This window comes from Branchiostoma belcheri, unplaced genomic scaffold (assembly GCF_001625305.1).
Source record: "Branchiostoma belcheri isolate BF01 breed outbred unplaced genomic scaffold, Haploidv18h27 scaffold30, whole genome shotgun sequence".
Lineage (NCBI taxonomy): Eukaryota > Metazoa > Chordata > Leptocardii > Amphioxiformes > Branchiostomatidae > Branchiostoma > Branchiostoma belcheri.
In genome coordinates this window covers 2,245,131-2,259,601 of record NW_017803910.1, presented here as the reverse complement: position 1 = coordinate 2,259,601, position 14,471 = coordinate 2,245,131, and the positions used below count along the sequence as shown (strand labels likewise).

The 14,471-nt window shown below is 44.0% G+C and overlaps 3 protein-coding genes across 3 annotated transcripts in view; all 3 read left to right on the top strand.

Moving 5' to 3' along the window:
* The first annotated feature begins 140 nt into the window (after nt 1-140).
* Nucleotides 141-3,077, top strand: LOC109474172 (general transcription factor 3C polypeptide 4-like). Its single transcript, XM_019774422.1, has one exon. The coding sequence runs from the start codon at nt 192-194 to the stop codon at nt 2,160-2,162; it is 1,971 nt and encodes a 656-aa protein (XP_019629981.1). The 5' UTR covers nt 141-191; the 3' UTR covers nt 2,163-3,077.
* Nucleotides 3,078-5,850: 2,773 nt separating this feature from the next.
* Nucleotides 5,851-11,334, top strand: LOC109474187 (trace amine-associated receptor 13c-like). The gene is made up of 4 exons (XM_019774441.1): nt 5,851-6,147; nt 9,564-9,686; nt 10,227-10,433; nt 10,828-11,334. The coding sequence occupies exons 1-4, from the start codon at nt 5,905-5,907 to the stop codon at nt 11,332-11,334; spliced, it is 1,080 nt and encodes a 359-aa protein (XP_019630000.1). The 5' UTR covers nt 5,851-5,904.
* A 1,994-nt stretch (nt 11,335-13,328) lies between these two features.
* The window catches only part of LOC109474167 (kelch repeat and BTB domain-containing protein 2-like), a 3,524-nt gene continuing 2,381 nt past the window's right edge, over nt 13,329-14,471 (top strand). The window contains exons 1-2 of the mRNA XM_019774417.1: nt 13,329-13,562; nt 13,974-14,081. Coding sequence (XP_019629976.1) covers nt 13,353-13,562; nt 13,974-14,081 — 318 coding nt within the window. The 5' untranslated portion in view covers nt 13,329-13,352. The remainder of the gene's footprint in view (nt 13,563-13,973; nt 14,082-14,471) is intronic.

Sequence of the window (14,471 nt, the reverse complement as noted above, 5' to 3'; positions counted from 1 at the left end):
TCCTAATTTTCGGGGGAACATCAACTTATCCAAATACGTTTTATCTAACCCTATTTGTTTTAAGGTTGTAAATTTAACGTTACAATTGTCACGACAAGGTGCTTAATATGGTATGAAAAATACATGGAAACAAAAAACTATTTTATTCAAACAGGTGTATCGAGTTCAACAACTCAGCTCAAGAAGAAAGAATGGAAGATTCCAACAGCTCTAATATGATTGTTGACAATCAAAACACTAGTTTAAGTTTACACCCACAAGTCATACCACTGGACCATGAAACCTGCAGTGCTGACATCATCGACTGGTCACATGACAATCATATCGCCGTGGCGACCAAGAAAGGCATGTACTGCCTGGCCTTGCTGAATTCTGCTGACCTCGTCGACACAAACTTCAAGGCGCAGAAAACGTTCATTCCACTCACTACCAAGAGGTCGAGTAAAGCAGCAAGCACAACCAATCTGGATCAAGGATACAGGCACGGGGAGGTTCTTGCTACAGAAAACGGGTACCGAACAGTTCGCTGGTCGCCGTTAGAGTGCAGCGCCAATGGAAGGTGTATGTTGGCGACATTGACCTTAGACCACTGTTTGGTTCTCCACTGTCTTCAGCAAGATCAGCTACAGTGGCAGGAAGTGTTGGACTTCTCTGCGCTCGAATCAAGCCATGCTAAAAAGTCTGACAAAAAATCGGCTACGCTGTTTCCGACAGACATGCAGTGGTCAGAGACCTTCTGTAGGACTAAGGTGGACAATGGCACAAGCAACCCAGGGAATGGACCTGAGCTTGACCGACACGTCATGTTAGCAGTGGCCACGAGAAGTGGCCTGGTGGTGGTGTGGGAGTTCAAGTGCCCCATTGTAGACAACGCTAGCGTGGTGAGTCGACAAGAGATCGAAACACCTGCAGAATGCATCACAAGCCTGGCGTGGGTGCAGGACCAGAACAATCCACCAGGGGGCATTGCTATCGGCCATCTGGATGGCACAGTCTCCATATGGCCTACAGCAGTGGATGCAGGGTCATTGACCTTCCTGACACCTACAGTGTTGTGGAAGGAGCAAGATCTACTTGCTGTAACGTCTATAAAGTCCCAGCCCTTTGGAAAAAATGTAAGCATCCTTGTGGCAAGCAAAGGGCCCCATGTGATCTGCTTTGAGATACAGAAGTCAGGGGACAACATCGCACTTCTAAACACTGCGTGGACAGATGCAGTTCATTCCATGCCTATCTCAGGGCTAGCTTTGAGTGCAGAACACAAGGTTTACACATGTTGCATGGGCAGTACAGTGACAGTCACAAACATCACGAGAAATGAATCAGGTTTGTCGTTAGAAGCCTTTCCCATCGACACCAAGTCTTCTTTGCTGAAGCGCGGTTACGGTATCGCAATTTCAAAGAACTCAGTGTTTGTGGGGTGTGTCTCTGGAGTAACCGATACCCTGAACGGTGTGGTGAAACTTCAGCTCAACTTTCTCCAATTGAAGTCTCAAGAAGAAGTAACAGCAGCTTTGGTGTCACCAAAGGCAGGGCATGTCGCCCACAACAAAGACTTGGTAGAGTATGTGAGGCAGAGGTCATCATCCACTAGGTCATTGCCCCCTGACCTACAGTCCATACTGTATGGGGAGCCCAAAACTCATCCACATCTTCAGTTCTTCCTTTTAAAACTCTCCATCGCATTGGAGAAAGAAAAGGTGCAGGATCCTGCAGGAACTATGATGAAGGACTTGGATGAAAAGCTTGCAAGAGTGACTACCTTTTTGGCTGTGAGGCACATCCAGGGTATGTTGGGTGGAAGGGAAGCAGGTATTCCCGTGTCACCACTGATGAGAGCGATTCTAGAGTGGCTGAAGAGAGAGGGCCACGGTCACCCCGACCTTCCAGTGACCACATCTGTAACCGAACACCCTGCGGAAACATGCAGATTATGCCAGGGACCAATCCAGTTTGAGGATATCAGAGCAGCGACCTGTGAAAACGGCCACTCGTGGGAACGATGCTGCCTCACATTCGCAGCCTGCCAAGTTGTTCCTTACAGGAAATGCAGGCTGTGTGGTGCTGCAGCGCTTCCTGAAACTGGTAGGGGGAGTAAAGACGTTTGTCCTGAACTGCTGAGGAGCAACAGCTGTTCCTTCTGTACTGGAGACTTACTGTGACAGCAACTCCATAAATTTGATTCTCAGTGATGCATCTTACATATCATATTGATATAATATAATTCATAATAAAAATCCAAAATCTAGGTTGCCCCCCAATATTTCAGGTTGCCGTCAACACTGGCTGCTAAGTTTAGAGGGTAAGCCATAAGCCAGGCCACCTATAAAGGTACCGCTAACATGCTTATTTTGAAAGCTGTAAGCTGGGCCGCTGTAATCTTTTTAAAAAGTCTCACATAGAAAACACGATTTGTGCGGCGAGAGTGGGTATTTCGAAGCCTGGGTTATACAGCAATGGATAATCAGCAGTCCTTTGGTAAAATCTGGCTTGTGCAACTTGTATAAAGACATCAGTATAACTACCCCCATGCATTACTAGTACTTATGTAATCTGACTTTCAAGTTACCACACTTGTGATTGATCACCGTGTGGCATTATGTAGATTATGTCAGGGAGCAATCAAGTATTTCCCTTCACTTGAAAATTTGTGGGGAATAAATGCCAGGGGAACAAGCATTTCAAGGAGTCCAATTGTTAAGCTATTAGATAATAACACATACCGGTAAAAGGATCAATTTTCTTATTCTCAAAGCTCCCAATTTTACTAATGCCCCTCCAGACTTCAGAGCTTGTTTAAAAGTTTAGGCACCATGTAGTCTTGCATAGTGGTTATTTGACTGTAATTTTACATGAAGCTCGGTTTAGTGCAATCAAGTCTGTACAGCTGCCAAAGTGTTTGTCACGGACCTTTCCGGTGTAAGCACTTGAAAATTGCTGCAAATGGAAGAAGTCGGTGTTTCCTATGAATAAATATGTGTCATTGACGCATGTCCCAACACAGGGTTCAAAATACTGGGTGCATATGCGCCTTAGTGCAGGTAAAATTGGGGCTGTGCAGGTATTTCTGATCCGTTTTCAAAACCATATCCAGTTTCTTGAGTAACTGTTTTTTTGTGTATCATATTACCTGGATGTGTAACCTTCACCGACATTTCAAGACACCGATATTATGGTCTCAGTTAGCACGTCAGTATACTAATAGTTGAAAGATGGGGACACAGCCCATTATTTTTATCACATTGTCACTGTCAGCCTGTTACTGTAGCTCCTAAGCCTGTAGACACCACTACACTTTTTTATGACCACAGACATCGTGAAGAAGGACTTACCGTTCCACTAGGAAGTATTTCAATCCTATCTCCAAGGTGCAGCATGTGTCAATAATAGGGGAAACTAACTCCTCATGTATGCTTTAAGCTTAGTTAGGGTACAGTTTCCTGCCTGGGGCCTGGCCGGAAAGTTTTCCAGTAACGATGGAAGGGCAGTTTCCAGGAATTCCAGATGAAGATACAAAGAAAAAAAAAACTTGGTCCGCTGGAGAGTACATTTTGCCTCACCCGATCCAGAGGACCAACTCCCCGGCAAGTAATCTCTCTTATTTGGCCAATTTCTACTCTTTCCAACCACCTCCCGAAGCCTTGCAGAGACTGCCCTGTCTCTACTCTTCTCGATGATTAAGTGTGTCGTTCCTTATTTTACGTGCAGATGTTTGGCGCCTGAGGCTGATACCTGAATAAGCTCCCTAAACACGGCGCTATCGGCTTATAATCCCCTGTTACACAGTCGACCATGGCCTCGCACGACCTTCTCCAGACCATAGCTAGCTTGGAGTAAGGTCATCTCTAGTTGGGAGGCTTTAAAAGTTAAAAAGCCTTTCGGCATCAAATGACGCACAGGACGGCGCCCTTCTCCGTTTTCAATAGCCCTGGGCCACACAGCAGTGCAATCACTAGCCTCTACCAGGCTTGAGGAGGCGGCTGGAAAGAGTAGAAATCGGCCAAAATAGAGAGATAAGCATGCCAAGGGAGTATGGCCGTTGAGAGAACAGTTCGCCGCCCCGCCGTTTGTGGGGCGGCGAACTGTTCTCTCAACGGCCATACTCCATGCTCCAGACACAGTGAATTAACAACCCACTGGGGTGGCATTATCTGCCAAGTCTTGATCTATATTTGCGAAAACGACGAACGAGCCTCGGCAGCTATACCACGCTTACGCTACAACCCATTGCATGACCCGGTGACCTCGACACTACAGGACTTTCGCTTTGTTGCGCTTAACTGCTGATTCCAAGAATTTGTCGACGATGCTTGAAATGGAGTGTAGCTTTGAACTTGAACTCCAACTTGAACTTGAACTCCAACAAAATCTGGACGCATCACATACCTTTTCACAGCTTTTACTGTTTGTTATGTTACATGTGTCGATATAAAACATGAGCCCCAGAGAGATAGATCTCTCTGCAGGCTAGATTCCACCGAATACAAATATACAGTATACGACATACTAACGCATTATAAAAGCTATCAGCTCGGAGGAGGAGGCGGACTAAGTAAGCACTAACTGATAGTGCTTACTTGGGTATACTAGGGTTGGCAGCCGGAGCTTCTAATGACAATGACAATGACGTGCGATATACGTTTGATTAGAAAATAAGCGCCCCCCCCCCCCCATCAAGAAAAAGACCGATCCCGGAACGCCTGCAAACGAGGCTAGGGTTTGGTCCTGCTGATATGAGCTCTTTTTTCTCGCTCGTTAAAGTTTACCAGTTTATTTCCATTTACTCTAAACTATTTAGAGAAGCATGCAGATAATAGAAAGTTTATTGCAAGTTCTTGCCCGTTGGCTAATTGCAAGTACACGTAACATGAAAATAAAGGATGGACAACAGGATGGGTAACAAACAGTATAGTATGTGACTACTCTAACTACTAAACAGTAAAATCTTATTTATCATTGTTAGAATAATTGTGGATCCTTGGAACCCCCCGGGGATCAAAATGGGTAATTAGCTACCAGGTCTCTGGCCCCGTTCGCCGGTGTTCTCAGTCTAAATCCGCCGGGCCAGGGACAGGTCACTCCCGTCCGCCTCGCCCTTGTGATTCGAGCTCTGTTTTTTCTCGCTCATTAAAGTTTACTCAGAACTGTAACGAATTTCAAAAACTCATTGTACTCGTAATTGGAACTGGCATTTCCTGAGCACGGCTGTATGATTATAATTGTGTGTTATACTGTATTGTTATGATTGTGCATTATTGGATTTATATGGAATATTATAGTATGTATTGATTTGTGTATTTTATTGCCCCAGAAGTACCTGAAAAACAGGCCAAATGACCTGAGTGTAACCTTAGAATTCTGGTAAAATAAAACTAAAACTGAGCCCAGCTCAGTGTATGTCATATATACTGAACTACTTAGAGAGAAGCGTGCGGATAATTGGTACTTAAAGAAGACAAAGAGCCTCCTTTAAGTAGGTTTAGAGGAGACAAAACGCTTCCTTTACGTAGGTTTTAAACATATAGTTTTGCGCGCAGTGCTGTGCGGGGCTAAGCACCGTGCAAGCTTCATTCTATTCATTTACATGAGGGAAGCATTGCCAACCACCTGGTTATATATACATACTGTCGGCATCTCCCCACAGTAGTTAGATAGCTGCACGGTAGAGAGAAACATGGCCCGCATGCCCTTTTTCCGTAGAGCGTAGACGGACCGCTCTTATTCAACGTAGAGCGTAATTGGCGCATTTTGCGTAGAGCGGATTCGCCGTTTTGATTCGTGAACGTTACCCGGAATTTATCGTACAACGTATTTGTTAGGCTTCCTGAATTCAGCGTAATACGTAGCCGGCTGTCAAAATTTAGCGTAGAGCGTTGTCGGGACCCCCCATGCAGGCCCTCAAACATGGAATCTCTCCACGCCTTGGCAAACTTCACCCACGCCACGTGTGCTGTCGTCAGCCGAAATGTCACGTCAGACAACGCTACCGTCACAGTGTCCAGCTTCAGCCCCCTGACGTGCGGGCTGTACGGGCTGCACCCGGCATCGCGGCCCGTCATCGTCATCGTTCTCGTCTGCTACATCCTGCTGTCTGTCCTGGGGAACGGCTGCTTGGTCAGCGTCATCGCTACCAGGGAGTCCATGCAGGTAAATACTTCTTATGTTCACCGAATTCAAGGAAAACATATTGTTTTTGCCCAGTTTCCTCTTCTCCAAACACTAAGGTCAATGACCTGTACCAGATGGTCTGTAACCATGGTAACTAGTGTTGGGTTACATCATGTTGCAATTTTATAGCAGGAGGGATTCTTGTCACCATGTATATGAATGTGTTTGAGTAAGAATTAACAAAGCAGATTATGCAAAGGTAAACATTATGCATTTGCTTTGCAAATGTTACATTTCTAGTTGAATACTGTATCATTGTATGATAAATGTGATTGTACATGTCTGTTTCTGTACATGTATATAATAATTGGTGTAGGAGCCCAGGAGGGCATCCAAAATAAGATGAAACTGAATACCCGGTTTGTTTCAAACGACGTAATCTCCAAGGAAATCTTCTGGCTGCAAAGACAGTGTCAAATTGGCCAGGCTGTATCCATTTGCCAGACAGTTACCAATTGTCATTTGGCTGGCATGGCATAAAAAAGAAGATACCAGTACGAAAAATAGAGTCCGATAAAATCACCTAAACACGCCAAAAATATGCCGAAGAAAGAATCTGCTTGCATGGGGAGTACACACGACGTACGTCTGGTTTACGACAGCAAAATGAAGACATCATAATTGAGAAACAGTTGTAAATGTGTCGTGCGAAATTCAAATTCATTTTTTTTTTTGGCGAGAAAGGTTGCAGTAGATAGTTGTTCTGTCAGAACATTGCTTCACTGAAACTAGTTTTTCCGCCAACGCACTTTTCCAAGGTTAATTATCCTATAGGCATAGGAAGCTGTTATCTACTGAGCGCAACACTTTTCAAAGAATCACGAAGACGACTTTTACGAAAATAATATGTTTGGGATATCCTAAGGCTTAGTCCGTATGACACCTTTGGTCTTAAGTGCTTCATTATATTCCAGGGAATCCATTAGACAATATACTCCGCATGGCTAGGCGTATACAGTACAAGCACTTTGTAAGTCAAGTCATGTGAATGTAAGTGATTGCCGAGACCTTGCATACCACCTTCTCTACTTTCTTGAGCTCACTAGCGCGCCGAAGCCAGGCAAGTCTGGCAATCTTTGAAGAAGATGGACACTAATGGTCGTCGTTGAAAAATGCCGAAGGCCTCACACAATGGCAATGTAGAACTTTAGTATGTACCATATGTATGTTATGCAATCACTCGAAATCTTCATTTGCAGTCAGATACAGATTCATGTACAGATACACAGATACAGATTTTCCGAGTATGATGACCGTATGTATTGACCGTATGTATGCATAAAAAAACCTTTGCCTACTATTGCATCATGTATCACAGTCTTTAATGTCGAAGTCGTATCAGCATGACACACATAAAAAGTGGTATTCAACATATCACACATAAGACTAAGAACGCTGGCTGAAAAATCACGAACGGTAAAATTTAACCAAGTAGGGAGAATAATTTCCCAGGGGAGCACTACTTCTGTGGACGCAATGGCGTTTTATTTTTATTTATTTTTTATTCATCAATACATCAAACTATAACAAGGACAGTGTGGCGCTGCACTCAAGTTTAAAACTTATATTAACACCGCCACCCAGCAAAATACAATTAACATTTAAATACACAAAGTTGACATATCAGTGCGCCGTAGTCCCACCACCCCAAGACATTAAAATGCTAACAAAGTTATTTGAAAAAGATTTCTTAAGCTGGAGTGGCTACGTGTTAAGGATTACGTGTTAACCTCCTATATCTCATTGTTCTTTGGACTTATGTAATCTCCAATCAGATTCGGTAGGGCAAGGGGACTTAATGCCCACCCCACGATGATGGATACAGGCCCCACCGAATCTGCTTGGAGATTAGGATTATGATCATTTATGTTCATTGCTGTTGGATTGTTCCGTGTATGTGAAAACTAGTCTGCGAACACACACCAACACAACTGACGGACGCTCCTTTTTGTGTTTAGGTCAATCTGGCTTTGCGACTTTTCGATAGAAAGAATTGAGGATAAGAAATTACGTGCAATACAGAACTAGAAAGTGAGCAATTACCCTTCACAAGATTTTACCGACAACGCTTCACGTTGAGTTAGAGCTGGCCGGCTACGGTTAACGGCGAATCAATATAGCTCGCTACGCTCATGTACTTGTGTTTGTTACTGTGTAGATTTGCTGAGTAACTCAGAGATTGTGTTATGATATTCTATACATAAGTTCTGGACGAATTACTCAAAATCTACCTGCACAAGAAAAGGGAAAAAAGATTTATAGGCAAGGCTATGATGTCGTGGAACTACCTGACCGTTGTGTTGGCAGAACGTACTGCGTCTGTGCGAACCAGGCAGTATAGTGTGCATAGCACGTCTTCAGAACGTGTCGTTTCGAAGTTGTGTTGGTGTATCTAAGGATGGCGTCTATAGTTTTCAAATATTGTTTCGGGAAAAATATCGTTTGCCTAAATTCCCCATGTACTTAGCTTTCACCCACACACTTCGACTTTTTTCGATTGTATGACTCCACGGCAGATAAGTGTTTCATCTCTAATGTACCCTGGGAATTAAACTGCGTCAGTCGTTTCAGTCCACTGAACTCTACCAAAGGTTCCTCAACCCGAGTAGACAGGCGTGAGGCTTTGTAAAAGGATCAAAGCATGTATACGCCTGGCTGTGTGCAATCTGTATAACCTTTGCCCTTTCAAGAGTTTTGCACAAATTTAAGTAGCACTTTACGACCTAATAGACAGATACGCTTTCTACGAAATTCTCCGACATTCGGAGGTGTTCCTCGGAGAAATTGGAACCCAGCCAAGTAGAGGTCGTCGACACCCATTTGACTGATATGGATGAATTGTACATGTGCAACCGAACTCATCTGATTTGTAAGAAAGCGACACAGAAGCATGTTCATTTCAACGTCTTGAAAGGGTCATAAGGATACTGAAGGGGTCATAAGGTCTTAAGGACACAAAAGTGACGGCACACTCAAGTTCTCAACTTTTATCTATGCCGCCACCGACGCAGCTAGAGGCCAATACTCATACACACCTGAGTGAAGTGAGTAAAGTCGTGTGCCTTTCCCAAGGGCGTGGCAGGATACCTCTTGGTTCTCTGCACTCCGTCGTTACGCCACACGACCCTACAACAAGAGGAACTTACATCCCTACTTAAAGAAACTATAGAAGGGTAGAAACATGACCTGTACTTAGATTGTAATAGCATGCATGTACAATAAAGGTAATTCATTCATTTATTCATCCATCCATCCGTCCATCCATCCATCCTTCCATCCATCCATCCATCCATCCTTCCTTCCATCCATCCATCCATCCATCCATCCATCCATCCATCCATCCATCCATCCATTCACTCATTTATTCGTTTATTCTCAACTTTGCTTGACTCCAGGAGCCCGGTAACTACTTCCTGGCGGCCCTGGCTGTGACCGACATGTTCAGCTGCCTCCTGTACGCGCCGCTCAGCATCCACAACACGGCACAGGGCAGCTTCACCAACGGCGGGCTGTGCAAGGTGCTGTATCTGTATAGCCGGTATAACCACCCTTCGACGTAACGCACCAGCTTCCGTATCTGTATAGCCGGTATAACCTAATCTCCAAGCATATTCGGTGGGTCAATGGGCTTAATGCTGGCCGCCTGTATACAACGTTCGCCCCACGTTTGAGATTAGATATAACCGCCCTTTGGCGTAACACACCAGCTTCGCAGGCACGCGGCGCGGCGGCAGCTAGCTCAATCTTTGCACACTTAATTGCATGAGTTGTTGAAAGCTTTCTAGTGATGATGCCCCAACTGTGCTTAGTGGCAACGAGTTCCACTCTACGATAGTTCTTGGAAAATACGAGTTTTGAACACCTCTATTCTTGGTTGATGACTCTGATATTTGAAGGCAGGACTGTTTCTTGTTCTTTTCTGGGCAGGTATCAGATACTTAGTAGTTGGTACGTCCACCAGTTCATTAGTCATTTTGCACATCATGCATAGTCTGGACATTCTTCGTCTGTCTTCCAGCGAACCCCACTGTAGGTTTCTTTTCATTCGTTTGTTTCAGGTGCAGACGTTCTTCGGCGCAGTGGCCGTCCTGCTGTCCCACTCCCTGCTGATGTGCCAGTGGGTGTGCCGCTACACCCACATCGTCTGCCCGCTGGAGTACGAGAAAAAGCTGGCCCGTCCGCGGGTAGCTGCGGCCATGGCCGGCTGTTTCGTCTTCGCCGTTTTACCACCAGTTGTTGGAGTACTGCGGACTGGGACGGTGGAGGTAGTGACTTTTTTAATGTTTACCGAAAGAAAACATTGTTTTTGCTACGTTTCTTCTTCCGTTCCAAACACTGACCTCTGACCTGGTCAATGACCAGAATGTCTCTCACCATGGTAACTGGTGTTGGGTTACATAATGTTGCAATTTTATAGTAGAAGGGATTTAGACTCTTGCCAAAGTACACGCATGATTACAAAATAGGTAAAAGACTGGGACAACACTGGGTCAAAGGTAGACGATGTCGGCCCCCGTCGCGGTTGAGTGAAGGATGATGTGCCCTGATGTACATAGCCTCAAATGTTTTAACTTTAAATATGTAACTACCAACACAGATGAACTTTCATGATAATAATGTTGTCAATTTTCATGTGTGATGAATCCATCCCTGACTCAGGTGGTGACCTACCAGGGCGCAGTACACACCGAGGTCTCCCCAACCACCGTCTACCCGTGCCTGCCCGGCGGGGCCGAGGGTTCTCTCATCGGCACGTTCTGTCTAGTCATGATGATCATCAGCAGCATCTTTGCTACTCTCATCTACAGACAAGCGCAGCAACACAGGGAAAACTTGGAGGATCGCTCCCCCAATCCAGCTGGCAACGAGGTCTTTGAAAACAAGCTACGGGCAGCAAAGACGTTGAGTATTGTCCTACTGATGTACTGGATGACTTGGTTTCCGTCTCTTGTTCTGTACTTCCTTTCGAAGGTGGAAGCCATGTCCACGATAAGCGTGGCCCTGGACGTCTTCCAGCTTGTCGTCTTGACTAACACGTTCATCGACGCCCTGATCTACGGGTTCCGCTACGCCATCTACCGACAGGCATCGGTACTGATGCTCCGTGATATGAGAAACGCTGTCAGGGATATGATCCTGGATTACATCGAAATTATTATGGAGTGACACGTACAGACGTGTACTGAGATATTAGTGCTAATGTGTTTTTTTTGTAAGTGCAAAAACAATAAATAACAATGAAAGAAACATAATGTCCTTGATATACCTAAGCGAAGTATACCCTCTACCCAATCCCGAAGGAAAAGACCAAAGGGTACAGACATATTCTGCCCCACCCCAAATGCATCGGTATCATTGACATGTCATACATATAGTTTTTTCAAAGGGCATACCCTATAAAATACTAGGCCATAGGAGATGATGGTTGCTTGTCCTTGTCCATAATATATGCTCATTACCTTCGCCAAGAAGGTTATGTTTTCAGGGGCGTTCGTGTATGTGTGTGTGTGTGTGTGTGTCTGTCTGTCTGTCTGTAAACACGATAACTTGAGAAGGCCTTGATGGATTGTCTTGATACTTGGTAGGTGGGTAGGTCTTGATGAGACCTCAAAATGATTAGATTTTGGGACCCCCTAGCGGCTTGTTATGGTACTGCAGCTGAACTTCCGGTTTTGATATCTCATGATCTAGACATGCTATGGTGATGAAATTTGGATGGTAGGTAGCTCTTGTGCTGGGGAAGAAGTGACGTGAGTTTGGGCCCCCTAGCGGCTTGCTCTAGAACTGCAGGGATATATTCTTGAAAATATTCAAAAGGGGATAACTCAAGAACCGATTGACGGATCGTCGTGATTTTTGGTATGTAGGTAGCTTACGCGATGTTTAATATAATTATGTGACAATTATGCAAATATGGATGTAATTTGCATAATTTATGGGGAAATTCTATAAATCAGCTGCATTCCATGATAGGACAATTGAAGCTTGTGACATTGGTAATTGACAATGAGAGAAACACAGGAAGATATTGATTATGTTAATAATGACTTAATTTGCATAATTAATGAGAAAATTTTATAATTATGTAATGATAACTGCCTGGAATTTCATACTTGTGGTATTTGAAAGTTTAGTTGACGTGAACATCATTAAACACAATTTATTCAAATCAGGACCTCATTTGCATAATTTATTAGGAAATGCTAGAATGCATTGTTTGTTAACATATATAAGACTGTCTTTTGGTTGAGATTATGATAGAATGATTAATTCATGAAAATTAGGTTCCTATTTCTTAAATCAGGGGGGAATAATCTAATCTATAATTTGTCAGTCATAAAGTTTAACATCATTTGGCGAAGGTATGAGATCGGGGAACTCTAGTTTGACATAGAATTATCATTGTGAAATCCGCCTATATTTCATACATGTAGCCCTCCCCTGAAGTTTTTAGAGATATCACCTAAAGCTAGGGCGAATGTAATATTGTGTATCTATGAGCACACTGACTTGTGCCTATCGCACATCCAAAACAAAAACACAGCCAGTAGTGTATGAAATACTAACGGATAGGGGTTCCACATTCCTTGGGAGTAGGATTCCAGTGCTATTATTAGCGAAGCCCGTGTCATCAAATGCCGCGCTATGTTTACATCTCAGAGAAGTGCCTGGGAGGTACACCGATCTACTTGTTATCGTATGTGCGCCGGCCAATAAGGTACTTTCTCACATCGTCTAATTGCATTTTATATAATGATTTATCATGTTTTGAAGTAAGGCTGCCACATGCATGCTGCATGGAACATTGTAGCTGATACTAGTAGTAGCTTCTAACAGTGGCGATGTATTTATTCATGTTGTTATGATTATGTTTATGACGACACCCAAAATGATATAATTTACGAGCCAGATGCTCTCATGACACTGAGCAAAACATTCCTCTTTTCCGTCAGTTTTTTTGTCGTAATTTGTTGTTTGTATCGTCATATATCATGGACAATATTTTCATAGTCTTCAAAGATAATATCAGTCAGCTTGCTCACACAGATCACATGAAGGGTGATAGCCCTGTCCGTCGTATGCTGTGTGGTGAGTATAATAGAAAAATCTAAGTTGTTTTTTTAATTGGCGTCACATTTTGTAGTTTTCCTTTCAGCATCTCAAGTCAAGTGCATCTCAGGACGATGGACGACCACAATGCGCATGCGTCGAAGCTCTTGGGATATTTCCAGCGCATGCGCAAGTCGGGGCAGTTGATAGACATGTTGTTGGAGGTAGAAGACGAGCTGTTCCCGTGTCACCGGGCGGTGCTGGCCGCCTGTAGCCTGTACTTCCACACCATGTTCACGTGCGGGCTGCAGGAGACCAGGCAGAGGACTGTCCGCCTGTTAGAGGTTCTCACTATTTCTATTTATCCATTCTTCCATATATATACATGTACTATATTAACTTTTGAAATAGAATGTTATTTTCGATACATAGAACTTGTAGGTAATACTGTAGGCGTGAGAGTAGATGCTAGCTAGATATGTAGTACTGAAGAGTTTGCCATGCATTGTACCCGTTACAATTGTTGTGCAATAAAGATTGACTTGACTTGACTTCTTCTATCCAGGCGCCTGGCTCATATGCATATACATGGGAGAACAGATTAACAAGAGGTTGAAACATGGCAACAAACACAACGCAAATCAAACAATACCTAAAAGTATAGTTGAAAATTTCAGTGTGGGAAATTACAGTTAGAATTTGCTTTATATAATGACTTCTACCAACACAGATGAACTTTTAACATTTCTCACCAGGTCAGCGCAGAATCTGTCTCCCAGCTGATTGAGTTTGCATACACCGGCCGGGTGGAGGTAAACCGGGACAACGTGTATGAACTGTACGCCGCCGCCTGTTTCTTCCAGGTAAAACAATATCTCCGACAACACGAGCACTTTGCCGTTTAAAGTTTTTTTTCTATTCCAACATTTGTCGCAAGACATGGCGACGGTACAACTTATTTTTATGCCGCCACCAACGCAGACAAACGCACGGACAACAGACATACTCAATTTTACTTTGAAAGTGTCTTCCCCAAGGGCACAAGATCGGTGTCATGGCAGGGTTCGAACTCGGGACCTCTTGGTTCCGAAACCAACGCGCTGTCCTCACAAAGTTTGCAGACCCCACAAAGTTAGCAGCACTTAAGTTTGGAGGGTGTGTCCTTTTTCTTGCTTATAATGCTTGTTCAATGTAGAAAGAACGGAAAGTTTGGAATTGTTTCCAATAGCAACGTTGTACATCCCCCCCCCCCT